Raw genomic sequence first — 23586 nt, 5'->3', positions numbered from 1 at the left:
AGACTTGGGGGGAAACAGCAGAAACTGGGGTTGGGACATATGGAGGGGTGCTTGAAGAAAGGGATGGGGAGAGGAATGCTCAAATATTTTAATGGTTTTTGCTCATATTCCATATATTTGTTGAAATTTGATATTTTTTTCCAAAAACAGAGGGTCTGAGGAGGTCGGCCCGGCGTCTAAGACTAGGTTTCAGACTCTAAGATTCTACCCGGGTAGCTATTAATAATGAAGACGCACTAGCTATTAAGGCACAATTAAAATGGACTTTTGAGGACGGACAACAAAGTTACAAACTTAGATATATCAAAGCTTAACTATAATGCTGAGAGGTGGGGATTGATTAAAGAGTCAAGATCCATTGCAAATCTTTGAAACGTTTTTCATTACGAGTTCTGACTTTACAGAACTTTGAAATTCTAAAAAATATATCTTTTTCAAAGTTTACCTTGTGTCATATCCTGAAGGTAGTTCTGAGATAAAGGAATGAATGTTTGCTCGTCTAGCGGCCTCCAATACCTCCTCCATTGACACAACACGACTGTTATCCCCGTATTGAATATTCTCTGCTATTGTGAGATCAAACAATGTCGGTTCCTAGAAATAAACATTTTAAAATGTGAATTTGCTTATTATAGAATTTGTGTAAGAAATCCAAACTAAAGCCGTGGACGTATTTTTTTGCGTATTAATATTTTTTAACCTTTTTAATTAGATAAACTTGCAAATATATTTACGCAGCAAGCCTTAATAAAAATCTTTTGTTGGCAAATCATTATTCAATGGCCACAAAAATCTACTCTCAGCTTTTTTTTACAAAGAAATGTTGCCTTTGCCACAAACTCTGATTTTCTAATCCCAATATCTTTGCAACATAATGTCGTAGATCTTTTAAACAATGAATTCTGTTAGATCCATAATCAAAGTTTGAAATATCAAAGGTTTACACCATCAGTTTCCAGTTTCTAATTGGATAATGAGCTAGATAGAAAGATAGATGTTACCGCTATGCAATTTCTATTGGTTCAGAAAAGACATCAAACACATGACTGAACCCTGATTGAATCAGGCGCTAATGGACCCGGCATACAAGAGTGATTTGTAAAACTTTTGCAGATGGATTCAAAGCTAATCATCCAGAGAAACTTCTGTGACATGAAATAAATAATCCAGGTCTGCATTTCCAGGCTTTGTAAAATAATCCGTTGTAACATGAGCTACAAACAAACACCTTACAGCATTAAAATCTTCATGTTCAGGTTTCAGAAAGTTTAAGTAGGTTAGTCAAATGCCTGGAGACAATTCAAAACCGGTCACGTTGCCATAAATTGTATAAAATACCTGCGAAACCAACCCAAAGGATGCTCTTACAAAGGGAAGATTTAAACCTTTGATATCTTCTCCTTCAAGCAGTAGAGATCCAGAATTCAAATCATAAAACCTTAAAATATATTTGCCATAGGCTATCATATACAATTGTACAATTGATGTTTCTACATTCTATAATAAATGCAATATGCATTCTATATCATTATTTGAACACTATAACCCCAAACCATGTTCTAGACAAACATCACAAACATACATAGTTCTACGCCTGTTTGATAAGTTAAACTGGTGAATTCTTGCTTTTTAAAACAAACAAACCGTTGCATCAGCTGAATTATCGTGGATTTCCCGCATCCTGAAGATCCAACTAGAGCTATTTTTTCCCCACTCTTCACCTTCAAATCCATTCCTTTTAGAACCTGAACAAAATGATTTTTTTCTCAAAGGAGTTGATTCTTTGCCACAAACTCTGATTTTCTAATCCCTATATCTTTGAAACCCAATGTCGTAAACCTTTGATATTTCAAACTTATATCAATTGATCTAACAGAACTTATAGTATGAAATATCAAAGGTCTACGACATTGGAATCTGAAGATAAAGGTTGGAAAATCAGAGTTTGTTGCAAAGTCTCAATTCCTTTATGATTGAAATATGAATAATAACATTCATTAGCTTGTTCTCCTTGTGAATTGTGATAAAGATTAAAATCATTATTATTTCTCTCCAACAATTAGAACTATGCCAGCTTATGATTTCCCTCGACCTTGACTTTTTAAAATATATATACTTACACATCCTAGCACCAGTCAGAGGCGTGTACTGTATACTTACTCATCCTAACACCAGTCAGAGGGGTGTATACTTACTCATCCTAACACCAGTCAGAGGGGTGTATACTTACTCATCCTAACACCAGTCAGAGGGGTGTATACTTACTCATCCTAACACCAGTCAGAGGGGTGTATATTTACTTATCCTAACACCAGTCAGAGGGGTGTATACTTACTCATCCTAACACCAGTCAGAGGGGTGTATACTTACTCATCCTAACACCAGTCAGAAATGGGTGTATACTTACTCATCCTAACACCAGTCAGAGGGGTGTATACTTACTCATCCTAGCACCAGTCAAAGGAGTGTATACTTACTCATCCTAACACCAGTCAGAGGGGTGTATACTTACTCATCCTAACACCAGAACACCAGTCAAAGGGGTGTATACTTACTCATCCTAACACCAGTCAGAGGGGTGCATACTTACTCATCCTAACACCAGTCAGAGGGGTGTATACTTACTCATCCTAACACCAGTCAGAGGGGTGTATACTTACTCATCCTAACACCAGTCAGAGGCGTGTATGCTTTCTCACCACTCAACATGTGCTATGCATAGTTACACTAGACCTTTTCGATACTGTACACTTTCAACTGTTTACTAATATTGATACACTATAGGTTAGGCCAGAATCAACTTATAATAAACAAATATGCAGTACGCTCTCGGTATTGTTTATAGGCAATACAATTAGTAAAGGATTAGCGTACATCATCACTCTATACACTATAACCTCGTTGTGTAAACCTGAAAGCTGAATAAGTTAGCCCCCATTTGAAAAAAAAATCTAAACTTGTCTGACCTGAACCTCTGATCTGGTTGGGTATCTGAACTCTCCCTGCTGTATCTCTAGGTTCCCCTCTAACCCTGGCAACCTGAGTCCGGTGGCAGGGTTTGCGTCTATTGATGGTTTTCTATCAAGAAGCTGGAATATTCTAGCAGCAGATACCAGAGCCTACAATTTAATATCGTCATTTGTCTTCGTAATTTTAAGTGACCTCCTAATTCAAACAGAGCATGCAGTATGCACGATTCCCAAAATTATTTTCAAAACTGATTAATAATGTATGTGTGTATGACATTGTTGTTTTTCTATGTTAAAAAATTTGGACAATTTCATCCATATTGTTACTGAAGCAGAATCATATATGCAATATCTTTTCAAAAATCATGCAAAATTCAGTTTAAATCCACATTAGTGTTTAAAAACTAATCAGTGACATAACCAATATTTACCTTGTTAAAATCAGCTGTAAATGCAAATGAGTATCCAATCATACCAGCTCCACCAATTACAGCGTTGGTCACTATATAGACATTCTGGAACTCCAGGCAGTCCTAGGAAAACAGTTGGTCACTATATAGACATTCTGGAACTCCAAGCAGTCCTAGAAAAACAGTTGGTCACTATATAGACATTCTGGAACTCCAGATAGTCCTAGGAATACAGTTGGTCACTGTATATAGACATTCTTGAACTTCAGACAGTCCTAGGAATACAGTTGGCCACTATATAGTCATTCTGGAACTCCAGGCAGTCCTAGGAAAACAGTTGGTCACTATATATAGACATTCTGGAACTCCAGGCAGTCCGAGGAAAACAGTTAGTCACAATATATAGACATTCTGGAACAGGAATTCAGTTGGCCACTATATAGACATTATGGAACTCAAGGCAGTCCTAGGAAAACAGTTGGTCACTATATATAGACATTCTGGAACTCCAGACAGTACTAGGAATACAGTTGGGTACTATATAGACATTCTGGAACTTCAGGCAATCCTAGGAATACAGTTTGTCACTATATAGAATTCTGGAACTCCAGGCAGTCCTAGTCACAATATATAGACATTCTGAAACTCCAAACAGTACTAGGAATACAGTTGGGGACTATATGGACATTCTGGAACTCCAGACAGTCCTAGTAATACAGTCGGGTACTATATAGACATTCTGGAACTCCAAACAGTCCTAGTAATACAGTTGCTCACTTTACAGACATTCTGGAACTCCAGGCAGTCCTAGTAATACAGTTGGTCACTATATAGACATTCTGGAACTCCAGGCAGTCTTAGAAAAAGTGCTGAAGAGAAAAGAGTGTGTTTAAATAATTTAGTGATTTAAAAAGTAACATAATCCATCGGACTAAATCGGGTTTACAACTAAAAAAAATTCTGGCTTCTCTCATAAAATTTCCATATTCTAAAAATGTTTATAGATCTTAACCTGAACGACAAGAACTCCTCCATAGTAGGTTGTGATACCCCAGCCAAAGAACTGCATGGCCTGGGAGAACCCGAAGATACCTCCACGTTGATGAGCTCGGAGTAGGTTCCTCTTGTGTGGGACGGAGAGAAGATAAATGTACTTCTTGATATACATCTCCTCACATCTTAGTCCTGCAATATGATCAGGAATTTAAATCAAGATTGTTAGAAATGCACTGAACAAAGGAATTAAATACATAAATTAAAGTTTGTGGCAAGAGTTGGATAATCAAATACTGTATTTTAAGCTAACCTGCTACAGTTCTGATATTAGTGATTGCTTCAATTGCAAGTTTGGAAGAATCTTCGAATGCTTTCTTCTCTACAGTGTCAACCCCCATAGTTATTCTCATTTCCATTAGAACTGCCAGTATTAGGAGAGGAAAGAATATAGTGCAGACCAATCCCAGTTTCCAGCTGTAGAACAAACCAAGGAATATTGCAATTATCATTCCTAAATAAAAAAATAATAATAAAACTGATTTAGATCTTTAAAATAACTTTTGTTTTACTCACAGCATCAATTCAACCTGTAGTATCCTAGGACTTACCTGCAAAATCCTGCAGTACTGATCCAGCTTAAGCTCCAGTGGCACCCTAGACCTTACCCGCAAAATCCTGCAGTACTGATCCAACTTTAGCTCCAGTGGCACCCTAGACCTTACCTGCAAAATCCTGCAGTACTGATCCAGCTTTAGCTCCAGTGGCACCCTAGACCTTACCCGCAAAATCCTGCAGTACTGATCCAGCTTTAGCTCCAGTGGCACCCTAGACCTTAATTGCAAAATCCTGCAGTACTGATCCAACTTTAGCTCCAGTAGCACCCTAGACCTTACCTGCAAAATCCTGCAGTACTGATCCAACGTTAGCTCCAGTAGCACCCTAGAATTTGCCTGCAATACCCTGCAGAACTGATCCAACCATTGCTCGGTGCTCCAGAATCAGTATAGACCTTACCTGCAATAACCTGCAGAACTAATCCAACCCTTGCTCCAATAGTACCCTGTACCTTACCTGCAATACCCTGTAGGACTGTTTCAACCCTTGCTCCAGTAGTACCCTGGACCTTACCTGCAATACCCTGTAGGACTGATCCAACCCTTGCTCCAGTAGCACCTTGAACCTTGGCAGCATCTCCGGACAATCTTGCACACAACGCACCTGTAATATGGTAATATTAAAATATAGAAAGTAAATTATAATTTTAATTCTTAAAAGCCGAAAGATTTAAAATATACAGATTTTCTTTAACTTTACTAACAAAATCATAGAAAATGAGATAATATTAAGTGTGACGAAGCCAAAATTAAATACTTAAATAACCTCAACATGGTGAATATTGTACCTGTACTCTCCTATCTAACCTATCCTCTCACTAAGCATGAATATTGTACCTGTACTATTCTCTTATCTAACCTATCCTCTCACTAAGCATGAATATTTTACCTGTACTATTCTCCTATCTAACCTATCCTCTCACTAAGCATGAATATTTTACCTGTACTATTCTCCTATCTAACCTATCCTCTCACTAAGCATGAATATTTTACCTGTACTATTCTCCTATCTAACCTATCCTCTCACTAAGCATGAATATGGTATCTCTACTATTCTCTTATCTAACCTATCCTGTCACTAAGCATACCTGTACTATTCTCCTTCCTATCGAACCAACCCATCTCCTGTCTAAGCATTGCTGAGAAGGCTTCTCTTCTCAATCTCAATGTTAGGTTCTCTCCTGATATACCGAACATGAAACCTTGTAGGAACATGGCAAGCATAGATCCTATACCTAGCAGACCGAACATTATCGCATAGTACACAGATTCATCTCTGGCCTGAAAAAAATCACAATTCAGTTTGAAATTAAAGAAAAATAAAACTGTCAGTAGATATGTCTGTAACTCATTCATTATTAAAGTTCCATAAAGGATTCACCTAAATATATTTGCTTCTTGAAATTGGACAAATCTGAGGTATTCTAAGGTGTTATGAGAACAAATAATAATCTAGTTTGAAAAAAAGAATTGTATACTAGACATAATTTTTCCCCTAGTCTTTATATCTTTGCAACCTGATGTTGTAAACCTTTGATATTTCAAACTACACCTATAATTAATCTATCATAATTCATGGAAAATTCATACGAAATCAGCATACCCAGACATTAGAAGTAGCAAATTTAAAGTTAGTACTCATTTTCTGCACTGCAAACTAGACAGGATTTGTGCAATATTACTGCTATAACTTTGAGATTTCCTAGCTCCTTTAGTTTTGATTTTGTGCAAAAGCAAAAATTTATTTGGTTCCATATTTGAAATGAAATTCAAAACATTTTTTTCTACTCAATCACACTTTAATTTTAGCAGTTATGATTGAAAAAATAAAAGATTAAAATTCTACGTAAAATTTGGTTTAGTTTGACGTGAGTAACCTTCTGTGTGTCACTGTATCCCAAGATCCCAGTAACATCTCCGAATAATATAGAAAATATTGGCATAGATGCTCCCATAGCACAGGACGCTAACACACCTAGAACACAAATACAGTTTTTAGTAAATACAGTGTTCATTGTTTTAGAAAGGGAAATAGAGTAGATGAGAATTAAGCCAATTACTTAAAAACAAAACTATATAGTGCTAAAATGTACATGTAAAGGGCTAAAGAAAAGCATAAGCAAGTCTCAAGTGTCTTAAAAATTGATGAGACTTTTTATAAACAAGCTAAATCTATATAAGTGGTAACTAGATAACTAGGGAATATACTGACATGATGTATAGAGTGGTAACTAGATAACTAGGGAATATACTGACATATTGTATAAAGTGGTAACTAGATAACTAGGGAATATACTGACATGATGTATAGTGGTAACTAGATAACTAGGGAATATACTGACATGATGTATAGAGTGGTAACTAGATAACTAGGGAATATACTGACATATTGTATAAAGTGGTAACTAGATAACTAGGGAATATACTGACATGATGTATAGAGTGGTAACTAGATAACTAGGGAATATACTGACATAATGTATAGAGTGGTAACTAGATAACTAGGAAATATACTGACATAATGTATAGAGAGGTAACTAGATAACTAGGGAATATACTAACATAATGTATAAAGTGGTAACTAGATAACTAGTGAATATACTGACATAATGTATAGAGTGGTAACTAGATAACTAGGGAATATACTAACATAATGCACAGAGAGGTAACTAGATAACTAGGGAATATACTGAAATAATGTATAGAGTGGTAACTAGATAACTAGGGAGTATACTGAAATAATGTATAGAGTGGTAACTAGATAACTAGGAAATATACTGACATAATGTATAGAGTGGTAACTACATAACTAGGGAATATAATGACATAATGCACAGAGAGGTAACTAGATAACTAGGGAATATACTGAAATAATGTATAGAGTGGTAACTAGATAACTAGGGAGTATACTGACATAATGTATAGAGAGGTAACTAGATAACTAGGTAATATTCTGACATAATGTATAGAGAGGTAACTAGATAACTAGGGAATATACTGACATAATGTATAGATTGGTAACTAGATAACGAGGGAGTATACTGACATAATGTATAGAGAGGTAACTAGATAACTAGGGAATATACTGACATCATGTATAGAGAGGTAACTAGATAACTAGGGAATATACTGACATATTGTACAGAGAGGTAACTAGATAACTAGGGAATATACTAACATATTGTATAGAGAGGTAACTAGATAACTAGGAAATATACTGACATAATGTATAGAGAGGTAACTAGATAACTAGTGAATATACTGACATGATGTATAGAGTGGTAACTAGATAACTAGGGAATATTCTGACATAATGTATAGAGTGGTAACTAGATAACTAGGGAATATACTGACATAATGTATAGAGTGGTAACTAGATAACTAGGGAATATACTGACATAATGTATAGAGTGGTAACTAGATAACTAGGGAATATACTGACATAATGTATAGAGTGGTAACTAGATAACTACAATGATATTGTTACTTTTAATTAAGAAATATGACCGGTAATTTTACAACATATAACCAGTTATATGTTTAATTTATAAAAATAACATTTGCAGGAAAGAGATCAGTTACAAATTATAGCATGCTTACTGCTCACCAACATTCTCAATAAGAAGACACTTATTATTTTTATTGTACTTAATACGACTTACCTACTAAGATATAAAACCACTCTGGAGAATTCACCCTGGAGAGGCGAATAAAATCTATTTTTGGCCTCTCGTCTGAATCCTCACTCAAAAGTAGCTCTTCAGACCTTAAAAGTTTGTGTTGAAAGGGACTGAACATTACATTTCAATTGACCCTCCCTTAATAGACTGGTTTGTCCATTTTACAACGGTACATACAAGCTAAACCTTTGTCTCATCAAAAATAAATGAAATATTTTTGGTTGATTAATTAAAATGGGTTGATTTCAATCGCCAAAATGATATGCGGATTTGTGAAGCAAAGACGATGAAGGAAATTGTGAAAATTTAACACTTTTTGCAATTATAAGAGAGGTTTCATGGATCCCATTGTGGTACGAACATGACACGCTTTAAAGGGCACTTAAAGATTACGCCAACAGTCTCTTTAACAAAGAAAAATGCAGGGTTCATTCATAATTGATTTTTTAAATCAAGGATAAAACTGCACCTATTGTCTTCCTCTAGAATTTTTTCTTTCTGTGTCACCTCCGAGACAATAAACTGTTTTTCATTATTTGGTCTCAAATCGTTTTCTTCCTCATTTCCTGTCAGCTGTCTCATCACTAGGTTATGATAGAGTCCTTTCAGAGCCATCAATTCACTGTGAGTTCCTTGTTCTGCTACTTTTCCCTGTATCATTATTATTTTTTTAATAAAAGCATTTATGTTTATATAAATCATTAATTTCATAAACGACTATGTACTGTAATGAATGTGTGAATTATTTGTTATGATAACTTAAATCAACTTTAGATAAATCCTTTGGGTACAAGGCCCGAAGATAAGATACCATCAAAAGAAAAAATTATAATACTTAATTATAATAATGTTAATTTTAATCAAACAGATAATATTCAACAAATACGCAACCAATCTAAAAACGACGAGCATGAGAATCTCAGATTTACTTATTTTATTATTTGAATTTAATAATTTTTCATTTTTAACAGATATAATTGATAATATTATTTTTACGTAAAAACGTTTTGGTATAATTTTGACACTGTTTTAAGTCAATTTCTCGAGACCAGAACTCAAATAGATGTCTTATAGGTATCGTTCAGCCTATACCCCCTTTCATTTTTTCTTTACATTCCCTTTAAGTAAGTAATAAAAACTTTGAACTTCTACGAGTTCTTGATTTTCCTTAAAAACTGAAGTTCATTTGAAAATCTGATGTAAATCCTTTAAACTATATTTTATTTACCTTATCCAAAGCTACAATAAGATCAGCTGAGCGTATTGTGGAAAGCCTATGCGCTACAACTATAGTCGTGCGCCCCGACCTTGCTTTATCAAGAGCAGTTTGAACTATACTCTCGCTCTCATTGTCTAGAGCAGATGTTGCTTCATCTAGAAGAAGAATTTGCGGATTTCTGATCAATGCTCTAGCAATAGCAATCCTTTGTTTCTGTCCCCCAGATAGTTGAGTTCCTCGCTCCCCCACCATAGTTTCGTATTGTTTTGGTAATTGACTGATAAAGTTATAAGCATTCGCCTCTTTACAAGCTTTCTCTATATCGTCATCAGTAGCAGTAGTTCTTCCGTACAGAATGTTTTCTTTGATTGTGCAGTCAAAGAGAATAGGCTCCTGTCCCACAATTCCTATATTATTTCTCAGCCAGCCAATGTTTAAATCTTTCAGATCAGTTCCGTCTAAAAGTATTTGCCCTTGGTGTGGATCATAGAACCTTTGAATGAGTTGTATACAGGTTGATTTACCACAGCCAGACGTACCAACTAGAGCAACCGTTTTTCCAACGGGAACCTCTACAGAGAGTCCGTCAAGAATGGTTACATCTGGACGTGAAGGGTAGTTAAAGAAAACATTTTTAAGTGAAATATTTCCTTTTATCTTGTTGGGAACCAATCCTTGATCACTACTGCTGTCAATTTCTGGAACTCTTTCAATAATTCTATAAATAGTTCCTGCAGCACTCTGGGCAATTGCTAGGGATTCAAAATATGGTGCTGCCTGTCCTATCTGAAAACCTCCGATCAGAATACTGAAAAACACTGTTAGGAGGGATTTTGCGTTATACCTTACGCATTCTTCGTAACAAGCCTTTAGCTCAGCTGCATCTGCTGTGATATTAAAGTTTGTGGAACATAGCATGCATTCAGCGGATTCTAAATCATCCATGATAAGTTTAACTCCGTACCAGAATCCTAGACCATACACTGCGAACATTATTCCAAATGTCACCCCTCCGCTGGCGCCGGTCAACATTCCTCTAAGGATTCCAGATTTTCTTGCCCCAGCCAGGTTTTCTACATATCTTGTGATTTCCTTATCCTTTCCACCGAAGGCAACAACTGTTCGTATTCCACTCAGAACTTCTTCTGCAATCACTCCAGCCTAGATAAATTGTATTAGATGAAGCAATCTTCAGCCTGGTTAGATACCTTGCACCTTCAGGAATCAATAATAATAAATAGTTAAAGTTACTGCACTGTTCACCTGGTAATAATTACAAAAAAAAATTTTAGATTTTGAACACAACTAGGACTAACTCACCACTCTTATATTAACACTCAGAAAATTAACCAATTGCTTTAAATTTGGTTTTTTTTTTAAATGTAACCTGCCTGGACAAAAAAAAATTACTAGAACGCTAGCTTTAATAATAAGGTCAGATTAAATTCGGTTCAAATTCCAAAAAATTTCAAAGCATTACTTTTGCATAAGCTGACATCTCCTTTTCAGCCAGTGTGGTTTGAGCCTTTGCCAGTACTCCCCCAGATATAGACATCAAGGGAATCATGCACAGTAGAACCAGGGTCAACTCCCAACCGTAAACAAACGCTACAATCAGACTGATCAGAAAGGTTCCCATGAAGAAAAACAACATTCCAATCTTTTCTCCAATTCCTTCCTGTAAAGAAAAAATTTGAATATTAATCAATCTTTAAATCCAGTAAATGATTTCAGTGGATGATGCCAACAACAAAATATGTAATTTGATATTTGTAACCTGAAGCTTGTTTAAGTCGTCTGTCATTCTACTGGCAAAATCAGTGGAGGTGTTAGTATCATACCAAGATATATCCTGTCTCAGGACAGCCTAGATATAAATACAGACTTAATCCACAACCTCAGGTTATAGTTTATATCGTTTATTTTCACATTTCTCTGTTTGAAAAAAATCATTCAAAAGTTTTCAAAAAAGATATACTTTGTAAAATTTTCTTTTGTCACATTGTAAAACGAAATAAAGTGGTTAATTTCATGATAACCATTAACAAACTTGTTCTTTTTACAGTGATTATTACTTTTTATAATATTTATAGGCCTATTCTTAAATTTTGTTATTTTTCTTTGAACAATCACAAAATAGATTTTCTCTTGAGTATTCAAAGTTTTTTTTTAGTGAAAGTTGGTTTATCAAAAAGATGTTTTTTGTTCATAAAAACTTGCAAATATCACATTCCCAACCTCTGTATATTTTCACTTAAAGAAACATTAAAAAAGAATTGAGTCCTTGCCATAATGTCAGATTTTCTAATCCTTATATCTTTGCAATCTTATGTCGTAAACCTTCTCCACCAGATCAAATATCCCGAGTTTAAAATATAAAAATTTAGACCATCAGATTGCAACGATATAGAAATTAGATAATGTGGGTCTGATTTACCTTTAAGAACTCTCCTCTAATCCTAAAAACCTGTCTTGCTGCAGCTGTGTTAAAGCATGATATAAAGATGTAAGCATCAATCCAAATTCCAAAACCTTAAATAAAATAATCAAACATTTCAAATATCCATTTTTTTCTGCGTGAACCAACCTGGTAACAATAACAACAATTTTAAATTATTAAAATCATATCCCCTATTTCTTTGATCTAAATATGCGTATGTTATAAATGTTTTGTCTTTAAACTGTGGAGAAATAAAATAAATGAAAATTTAATATTCTAGTCAACAATACCGGCCATAATTCTTTCTTTAAAGGGACCGTTTACTTATTTGGGTAATTTCAGGGTAAACTAAACAGCCTATTCTCTCTAGATTGGTAATAGTCTTACTTTTCAAAGACAACGGTGGCCGGAGAAAAAGCCGATTTGTCGTTCAGAATTTGAGCGGAAAGGGACAGTCCCTCTCTATAGACACTATTTGATGTTTTTTTCAGTAACAGCAGTCCAATAACATTTAAATTTATTATATTTTAATGTCATTATAAGTTCGTTATTATGTACTAAAATATGAAAACTTTTGATATTTGAGTTAGCAAGAAATTTACGTTTTTCGTATTAAAACATGTAAAATGTGTATACAAAGACGACGTCTCTACGACAATCAAAATCGTAGATTTTGTAGATTTTTCTTCCCGTATGTGCACAACTTTTCATTTGTCATACCGCGTAAAATTCAGCTTTTTACACAGGCAATACACAATTTTGAATGCAATAAAATAGTGTTATTTTAGAAATAGAAAGTTAAAACACAAAAAAAATAAAAAAATAATGACATTTACAATTAACGATTAGATACTACAGTTTAATTTTATATTCGAAATTTATTTTGATTCACAATATACTGAAAAAAACATCAATTAGTGTCTATATAGAGGGACCGTCCCTTTGCGGTCGAATTCTGAACGAAAAATCGGCTTTTTCTCCGGCCACAGTTGTCTTTGAAAAGTAAGACTGTTACCAATCAACAGCGAATAGGCTCTTTAGTTTACCCTGAAATTACGCAAATAAGTGAACGGTCCCTTTAACGTTCCTATATTCTGGATTTACATAAGCTTATAATCATAGATATGTTTATATAATAAAGTTATTCGCTCATATATATTTATATATATTTATATATATTTATATATATTTATATTATTTTTATTTATATGATTTAAAAATATCTTTTCCTAAAAATAAGAATCCTAAATTAATCTGCAAGTTTTGGTGAAAGGAACTTCAACTGCATTAAAAAAGAATTTTTCCCCACAGACTCCGATTTTATCATTTCTTTATCTTTGAAACCCAATGTTGTAGACCGTAGATATTTCAAAAAATCCAAGTTTGACATATCAAAGGTTTACAGAATCAGGTTCCAAAGATATCGGGATTAGAAAATTAGAGTTTGTGGCAAAGACTCAATTTCTTTTCAGGAAAATTAAAACTTGCGTGTCAACAACTCTAATATACTTTAATATACCACTTTAGATAAGAAAGTACAAGAATTTAATTTATTGACCTATTATATAGAGAAAGATAAGAAAATATTAATCATAAATAATTAAATTTAATAATAAAAATATAATTTTGTGTACTAAATAATGATCCAAATTCTTTAAAACTTATGCTTTAATTGTCAAGACCGGGTAGACTTTGAAGAGTTGCAAGTTCACAACTACACCTTCAAGTCTTTGGGTTTGCTTTATTAACTCACACCATCTTTTTTGTAACCCTATATATGTAAACTTTAGAACTAAATTCATTTGTATGTTGTTTAACGTGAGAACATGAAATTTGTGATTCAACATGAAATGTAAATATGAATTCTACTAAATGAACTGAGAAAAAACTTTATTCTTGATTAACATAATATTTTTTAAATTTTTTTATTAATATAAAATATATTACCTATTAGTACCATCTGCCAAGCAAATCGTTCTAGGACTGGAAGCGGACTAAACTCCCCACCTTCCCCTGATCAGAAACATTTTAGGGCAAATCCTCATATCTTTGCAATCTTATGTTATAGTCCATTTTATACTTCAAACTTTAAATCCTGTTAGATTACGTGTCAAAGCTTGAAAAAGGTTTACACCATTAGGTAGCAAATATATGAGGGATTAGAAAATAAGAATATAACGTATTTTTTCCGGTCTTTTTTCATTTCGCGGCAAAATAAATAAAATCCGTTGAAAAAATAAAGTTTTTCTTCTTTATTTTTAGCACTTGTTGTGAACAGTAAACAAAACATTATTAAATATTATATTTCCTTTCCTGTACAGTTGGTTGCATACTGTTCATATTCCACAAATGCCTGAAGAGTGTCTCCGAAGATAATCGTCATGACAGGAAGTGCAGCGCCACCAAGCATCGCTAAATTTATTAAAAATTACAGTGACCCTTCATGCATAAATGGCAATGCTCGATGTACAACGGTACCGTTTGCTTTGTCTCCTCAAAAATAAATTAGATATCGGCTTCTCTGTGAAAGTAACTATGCGCATTTCTTGCTTGTAAGAAATAATAAGAGAAATAAACACTTTTGGAGTTCATTTAGTTGTTTGATCGCAGCTGAAATAAATGGTTGTATAGTGTAGTACCTGGCCAAAGACAAGATTTAATTTGACATTGTGTATACACAAGTCTCCTTCAGTAGAATTTCATTGAAATACATCACGTATAAAGATATAACTTCCATGTTTATAGGGACACCCTGTCAAATATGCAACAGAACCTCTATTTGCAAATTGTCTCGTCCCAAGATTGCGCAATATCCATGAGAGCATGCGTACTCCGCACTTTTCAAGGTTGGGGTCAATAACCAGCTAAATGTTCATTCAAATTGAGTTTTCTTGTTGACTATTTGTTTTTAATGTTTAAATGAAAAAAAAACAAGATCCCGGGACGGAATTCTAAATCATCCTTATTTAAAAAAACACTAAAAGGGAGTTTTCGCGAAAAATAATAGGGGGTATAGGCTTAATGCGATAAAAAAGCGCTTTTGATCGCTACTAATCTTACTTCTATCTGTCGCGTCTATAAGGAGAAAATTGTTTAAAACGACTAATACCGAAGAACGAAGTGTCTATACAAATTCAGAAAGATGCAACATTCAACTCGGATTGTAACCAAATCAATTTAATTCCAAACAAATCATTCAGGTATTACAAACAATAGACATCGATTATTTTTCGACGCATTCGTAAATAGTTGATATTTCATAATATTTTGTATTTTTCATGATCTGAGAGTTACTTTTGAAAACATTTATTCCTGTTTCGAGGATTTTTGATAATGAAGACGTCATTTTCATATTTTCCAGGAATGTTCGAAAATACAGCGCCAGCGAAAATTATTTAGGGATTAGAAAATTTGAGTTTGTTGCAAAGACTCAGAAACAAAGAGACCTACCAAGGAGAATACCAGTTATGATGAGTAAAGCATCGAATGGAGTTGAGAACTTGAAGAGCTCAATAACACCAACCGAGGGAGGTGCTGCGGGTTTATCTTCTTTCTTTTCCTCAGGCTTGTCATCTTGAAAGGAAAACAGTTAATTTGTATATTTACGAAATGTTTTTTTATTGTTTGAAATGTCTGTCTGGTGATTTCTGTGTTTGTATCAAAAAAAACATTAACCTGAATAACCAAAAAATGGGTCCGAATCTTTAAATAACCTTACAACTAAATTATTATTGACACATGAAGCCAAATTTTCTAAACATGTTTAATAATAAGAGTCAGTGTTAAACAATAGCAATTGTTAGGATTTCAACGTATTGCGCAATGATAAGAAATAATATGTTTCTTTCAAACAATATTTGAATTAACCAGTAAAGTAACCTTCTTTCCCTCTTTCCGTCATCCAGTTATTTTCAGTCACTTCGTTCACTTTCATTTTCTCTTTTTCCACGTCTTCATATGATGGAGGCTCCTCCTTAAACTCCATTATTTTCTTACTAACCGAACAGTTTCTAGGTCTTTATCCGACTGCACTGCTGAAAATAAGACGGAGAGATAAAATGCTGCGGGCGTTTAGAACTGTGTACTGTGTACAGTGTTCACATTGACACCATGTTTTGGTTGGTATGCAGGCAGTTACCATATAAAGATATAAGGAGTGCCTCCAGTGGAGAGAAAATACACTGCGACGTCACAAAGAGTACGCTTGAACTGCAGTACAGTGTTACTCTGTAAAATGAATATGATGCGATTGATGAAAATGTCTATTAAAAAAGAAAATGAATTTTTACCACAAACTTTAATCCCTAAATATTTGCAACCCGATGTCGTGTAGACCTTTTATATTTCAAGCTATGAATTCTGTTAGATCAATTGCAAAGATTTAGGGATTAGAAATTTAAAGTTGTGGCAAGGTTCAATTCCTTTCTTTAGATGTTTTAAATAAAAATTAGAAATAACAATCAATTAAGTGCAAAATCAAAAATATAAATGTTTTATGTGTTTTATACATGAAATAAAAAATGTTGTTGTTTTAAGCTTTTTTTCTGCACACAAAATACATTATATGACACAGTCCCACCCACAAAGGATAATACCAAAAAGACGATCTGAAACCCATGAATAATATAGCGGTCCCTAATAGGATAAATAAAATCTTTTGTCTTATGCATATAATGGCTATTTAAAGGATTTTATTTTATAATAAAGTTTACAGTTGCAAGGAATCGTAAATTTAAGAACACATACCGTGAAAATTTCGTTCAGTCGTCTCTGAAGGTATTGCAGGTTGCAAAGATATAAGGATTATAACTTTAGTGTTTGTACGAAAGAACCCAGCATATCCCCAGAGTATATCAGAACATTGAAGGTTATTAAAGGCTGTCACAGTTTTCACAAACTTCAAAATTTTCTTTTTTTCGTGAAATTCTGCAAACTCATGACTCTGGAATAGGGTTTCCCGCAAAGCATGAAACTTTAAGGACGCCCAGAAATTATTTAATGTGTTTTGATGGAATATTATTGGTATAATATATTAATATATATAATATATATTAATATATTATTTAATGTGTTTTGATGGAATATTATTGGTATAATGCTTAAAAATTATATATTTTGAAGAAATTGGGTCGATGTGCCACAAACTATGGTTATCAAATTTTTTGCAACCCAATGTTGTAAAGACCTTATATATTTCAAACTGTGAATTGTGTTAGAACAAATAATCTTAGTTTGAAATATCATTTTGCATCAGGTTGCTAACATATAGAAATTTGAGTTTTCGGCCTTTTTAACCTTCAGATAAAGTCAAATGAAATTCCACCATGTTGTCATTTTCATATAACAATTTGTAAATATTATCAGTGTTCTCATATTTACGTACAAATAGTTTTAGATATTATTTAGATTGCATGTTCTGCAACTTGAGAGGTAGATTCAGAACGGTGACCCATAGCGAATAAATCCTCCAGAGTTCATCAAAAATTAATATTCTCCGGTAACAAGGCAAGTTTTTTGTTTCGGAACTGAAAATTAATTTTTTCAGTCTTTAGTTTTAAAACGGAAAATCTGTTTTCTTCGGTTTTTCGTTTTCCGTTTTAAATTTAAAGATAGTTACAGGTTTTTCTAAACGATTTTTTCAATCATTTTCCGTTTTGAAAATTATAGAACGATCGTTTAAAAAAAACTTGTACAGCTTCCGCAGGTAAAACAATTAAATTTTTAATTTGCGCATATTAATTTCCATGATTTACAAGAAATTTCATTTTTTTATTGTTAAGTCATATTTTTGTGAGGTTTTTCGAATTTTCCTCACTTTTAATTGAAAAGTTCTCGTCCTGTATGGAGTGAAGCCAAAATTGGATTGAACGAATTGGACTCTCCTTTCAAAAGGTTAAGAACTAGGTGAGGTATTTACAAGGTTAATGTGTACACTTGAGTATACAAGTGTGTATACTGACCCCATATCTGTGCAGTGTACGCTAATTTGCCCGAGGCTGACTGTAGTTCTTGATGATTAATATTTTGGCCTTTCCTTTATTTTATCAATACATCCAGGGTTGTAATGCATGGAAAGTTATTTCAGAGGTTTACGCATTTTTTGTATTGCAGTGTACTGTCTCAATCAATGAAATATTCTGGTCAGAGGAAACTATTATGTGATTTATCAAAATTATCCAAATTTAATTCTTATAACCTCCTCGGAGATTAAACAAACACTGATCGTATCTATTCTTGTTTACAAATTCCGCCCAAAGAGAACTTATAGTTTCAATATGTACGCAGAGTATATGCAACTGAAATTAACTTTCCTTCCATTACAACCTTGAATAATCAATGAAAACATGAAAACATTATCATTTGTCAAATAATGGATGAATTACAAGCAGACAAAGATATGGATTCAAATATCACTACCATACAGTAATAAAACGAAGAGGTGAAGCTTAGCTCAGATGTACACAACCGACCTCCCTATTAATTAATTAATAGAGCAGTCGGTTGTTTACATCACGATATGTGTACGTATCTAACGCTGTACACTTGTATATAGAGTTATCGTATTCCCAAGGAGTGATTTAATGTAGATATTTGAATATTAGTATTGATAATTAGATAGACACTTAATATGGATTGTAAACACAGGATTGTATACTGCAGTACAATCAAGTTCAGTTGTTTGTTTATTCTAAAACAAGTATGACTAAATATTGCGAATATTGCATCTTTGTAGGCAGAAGAATGAAATAAATAAAAAACTATTATACGTCAAAAATCAATAAATTGGTTTTATTTAAACATGAATAAAATTATATTTTTGAATCTTTCTTATAATTACTGTTTGTTTATGGCAATACCACAATTAATTATAATTACTGTGTGTTTATGACAATACCACAACAATACCACAATAACCCCAAAGGACGAGACAATATTATAATTACTGTGTGTTTATGACAATACCACAATTAATTATAATTACTGTGTGTTTATGACAATACCACAATTAATTATAATTACTGTTTGTTTATGACAATACCACAATAACCCCAAAGGACGAGACAATATTATAATTACTGTGTGTTTATGACAATACCACAATTAATTATAATTACTGGTGTGTTTATGACAATACCACAATAACCCCAAAGGACGAGACAATATTATAATTACTGTGTGTTTATGACAATACCACAATAACCCCAAAGGACGAGACAATATTATAATTACTGTGTGTTTATGACAATACCAAAATAACCCCAAAGGACGAGACAATACTTGAGACAGAAACTAAATTCAACCTTTAGATTGTTGTTAATGTTTAACCCTATAAAGGCTGGGGGTCTGAATCTATATATGTATAGACTGGGGGGGGTGTCCCACGCCCCCCCCATCCCTTAGGAAAAGGCCTTAGCGAATAGGTATAGGGTTTAAATGCATGTTCATAGTCAAATTTTTCAAGGCCAGCTCATTGAAATAAAATTAGATCGATTACTTTTATAGAGGATCGAAAAAAAATGCTAAAAAAAGGTTAAAAAATGTAAAAAATATTTTTTGTTTAAAACAAATATCAAAGTGTGACACATGTTTCTACACCCATTTTTCAAGGGCTTTTTTAAAACTATAGTTCAAAACTATAGCTTTAGTTATAAAAAAAAGGTATGGGCTATTTAAGATTTTTTTACATACTCTGTTTTTTATCGCCCTGTACCCTACTTTAGGCATAAAAAAATTACCAAAAAAATCCGTTAAATTTCTATTTATGAAAAGTCAAAAAACTAGAGGGGGGTATCCAAATCCCCCCCCCCCCGCCTGTCTAGGGTTAAGAGCTCCAGGTCGTCATTGTTGTTTGATCTTTTGTGGGTAACCCGGCATACACTATCATGTTTATGATAAAGAGTTGAAGAGAAAAAACAATAAAAATGTTTGAAATAAGAATGTTTTAAGTTGAATTCATGCCCCAGAAACTTTATATTTTTGACAGAACTTTTAGCTAATAAATTGAAAACCTACAAATTTGAAAATTGTGAAATGTTTGCAGTCAACATTCTCGAATTCTCTTTAAATAAAGAAAGAAAATCTAAAAATTGGTCAATTCCATAAAAACCCCCTTTAAAAATACGATCACTCTATATACAAGTGTACAGCGTTAGATACATAAACATATCGTGATGTATACAACCGACCGCTCTATTAATTAATTAATAGGGAGGTCGGTTGTGTACATCTGAGCTAAGCTTCACCTCTTCGTTTTATCACTCTATGATCACTACTATGATTAAAGATAGCACCTTTTACTTTTTTCATTTCGTTTGTTTATCGTTCGTGAACTAACCAATTCGTTTTTTTCAATCATAAAAATAAACTGATTTAGTTCAGTATAAAAATCGTTTATTCATAAACTTGATCGGTCAATGAAATTGTTAGGAAACATTTTTGTATAAAAGCTATAGTTTTTTTTCTAAAAATGTATGAAAAAATGGTTTGTTCATAAAATCTTTAGGAACATTTGTTTTTGCAGTAAAGCAAACGATCTTTTCCTCAAATAAAAGTTTGAGCAGTTTTATTTTTTTTATTTCTCTGAATGATCTATTTTTTTTTGAAGTCGACACATTTTTTCATGAAAAAATTATTTGGATCTTAAAAATTTCATTCATTCAAAAAAATTATGCCATTTCTATATAATCTACCTTCAATCTAATTTATCATCACTTGCTTGCAGCTACTGTCATGTTTCGTTGGACCCCATGTACTTTTTTTAAAAAACATATTGTGTAGTTATTAAAGCATGATATAATATTTAGAATATGGCCAGATACTAACCCATCAACCCTTTGTCTGAATCTAAGCTGATTAGAGAACCTGGAGAATAGGATCAGTACACTCCAGCATCCTATACAGGATAGACGTTTGAGCCTTAGCTCTGTTGGTCCCACTTAAGGCCTGGGGACTTGTACATCATAAACAGCTCTCAGGATGATATAACTTTCATATGCCTACCGGACTACCAAGGACCACTCTATTAGTTTCTGGTACGGCAGAGATTGTATCAGCCCCGGCTAGTCCAACTACAGATCAAAGTAGACCAGATGAAGCTCTAGGTCCTCAAGATGGTTTATGTAATAGTAACACTTCAGATATAGAACAGCATGCACTTCTAAGACATGAAGAAGCTCCATCTTCTCCCAGTGGGGACATTCAAGATATGGATCAGTCAGAATACCAGTATAGACCAATGACTCCAGGTGAAGAAGAGATCATGAGGATCTACGAGGATGGGATCTATCGTCCTCCAGACATGATTGAGATACCAGGAGGTCTACAGATAAAAAGATCAGAGATGGAAGAAGCTGCTAGTTGCAGACAGCTCTCCATCACACCATAGAAGCAGCGCAGAACCAGATGATTTTTAGTATGGAGACGCCCCTCATTGCAGATTAGCTCTGTACACATCTGTGGTATCAATAGCTGCAGGACACATTGGAGAACTAGGATATCCAGGACACATTGGAGAACTAGGATATCCAGGACACATTGGAGAACTAGGATATCCAGGACACTGTGGCAGACAAGTCGTCCTGCTTTCTGCCTCAATGTCTACAAGTACTTTCCATAAATATTCCAGCTGTGTAACTGATGTGATATTTAAAGTTGCCATTTTTATGAGCAAAGCTCTCTTTGTAGATTTATATTTATTTTAGTTGTTTTTCAGACTTTGTCTTTTATTGAGCTGATGCTAAATCTAGGGACAAAACTCTGTACTCTGAGGACGTAAGAAGCTGTGCGTTAAACGTCCTCAACACGTCCTCAACACCTAAAATATGACGTTGTCGGACGTCCCACTGGTAATTATTGACGTCTTCATGACGTCCTTAGGACAACCTCTGGTTTCTAGGGTGTTTACATACCCCATACTCTCATTTATCCAAATAGATTGTTAAGTACAATAGATGGCAACGTAGAATTTGTACACTCTCAGTACAGTTATATTCTGTCGTCACAAGTGTCAATTTAGTTTTTGTGTCCGACAAAATTATCAATAATAGTGATCATTTTAGAATAAAGTGCTTTTCTTACAGTAAAATAAGTGCAATTTTAAGTATTTTTTTAGTTTCTGTTTTTATTTAATCATAGAAAACATGTCAACCAATCTGAGACAAATTTGTTTTCTTTGTTATATTTGACACTTGTGACGTTGTGTATAATTTGTTAATTTCTCTGTTGCCACCTATTGTACTTGATAATCTATTTCTCTGTTGCCACCTATTGTACTTGATAATCTATTTCTCTGTTGCCACCTATTGTACTTGATAATCTATTTGCATTTATCCAATATTAATTAATTAATATTTGGTGAGGAAAGGGGGACAAGTAAGGAAAAATAACTTGAACTTGGTCTTTTTTACACATTTAAAGCATTCAAAATATTAAATTTGTAGAATACAATTATCATTTAATTTAATTTGGCAACAAATCTATATTTATTAATCATTTTCATGTCCAAACCCGCATATTTATTGCTTATTTTAATTTGTTTTTCACTAGTTTCAATTTTGAATCGGACTTGATCCCAGAAAATACTGGGATCACAGCTGGATCAAATTTGATCCCATGGAACGGGCCGCCAGTTTCAAGTTGACACCAGCAAATCAAAACTAGCGGCCGCTCAGAACTGATTCAAAACTGGTTTGAAATTTTGATTCGGGATTTTAGATTTTTAAATGTACTTTGCCCTGTGGATTTTTTCCTGTTTACTGTAAAAAACCGGTTATTGATCAAAGTTTAGTGAGTACAGAATACAGATACACTGTGAAAAATTCCCAGTGCCCAATCCAGGGGCCGCACAGACTCCAACACGGGATCTTTAGGGAATGCAATCAAAACAAATTGAGACCATTTGATCGGGAAACAGAAATTAAAGTCCTGAAGAAAATATTGCCGAAGAAAAAAAGATGAAAAGTCCTAGGGCGGGAGTAAAATGGTTTTCATAAGAAAGGACTTTTCTATGATAGCACTGCTTATCAAATATATAGCCAGGGTTGTAACAAATATCAGCCCTTTTCTATGATAACACTGCTTGTTAAATATATAGCCAGGGTTGTTACAGATATCAGCCCTTTTCTATGATAGCACTGCTTATTAAATATATAGCCAGGGTTGTTACAGATATTAGCCCTTTTCTATGATAGCACTGCTTATTAAATATATAGCCAGGGTTGTTACAGATATCAGCCCTTTTCTATGATAGCACTGCTTAT

The 23586-nt window shown here is 33.7% G+C and overlaps 2 protein-coding genes across 2 annotated transcripts in view; one reads left to right on the top strand and one right to left on the bottom strand.

The window, feature by feature from the left end:
• Positions 1-445: 445 nt before the first annotated feature.
• LOC111712699 (multidrug resistance protein 1) lies at positions 446-16575 on the bottom strand (the record flags this gene model as incomplete). The annotated part of the gene is given in 20 exon segments (XM_023487388.1): positions 446-594; positions 1339-1438; positions 1645-1745; positions 2967-3119; positions 3401-3502; positions 4392-4564; positions 4686-4886; positions 5504-5593; positions 6078-6270; positions 6867-6964; positions 8652-8755; positions 9139-9320; positions 9898-11049; positions 11369-11566; positions 11666-11755; positions 12326-12420; positions 14276-14341; positions 14642-14740; positions 15779-15901; positions 16208-16575. Coding segments are annotated over 20 exon segments (3575 nt in total), but the record flags the coding sequence as incomplete, so codon positions are not given.
• Positions 16576-22048: 5473 nt separating this feature from the next.
• The window catches only part of LOC111712696 (uncharacterized), a 10897-nt gene continuing 9359 nt past the window's right edge, over positions 22049-23586 (top strand). Inside the window, exon 1 of the mRNA XM_023487384.1 lies at positions 22049-22173. Coding sequence (XP_023343152.1) covers positions 22150-22173 — 24 coding nt within the window. The 5' untranslated portion in view covers positions 22049-22149. The remainder of the gene's footprint in view (positions 22174-23586) is intronic.

The sequence above is a fragment of the Eurytemora carolleeae genome, unplaced genomic scaffold (genome assembly GCF_000591075.1).
Source record: "Eurytemora carolleeae unplaced genomic scaffold, Eaff_2.0 scaffold1303, whole genome shotgun sequence".
In the NCBI taxonomy this organism is placed as follows: Eukaryota; Metazoa; Arthropoda; class Copepoda; order Calanoida; family Temoridae; genus Eurytemora; species Eurytemora carolleeae.
The sequence above is the reverse complement of the archived record's forward strand: the minus strand, read 5'-3'. Positions and strand labels throughout refer to the sequence as shown.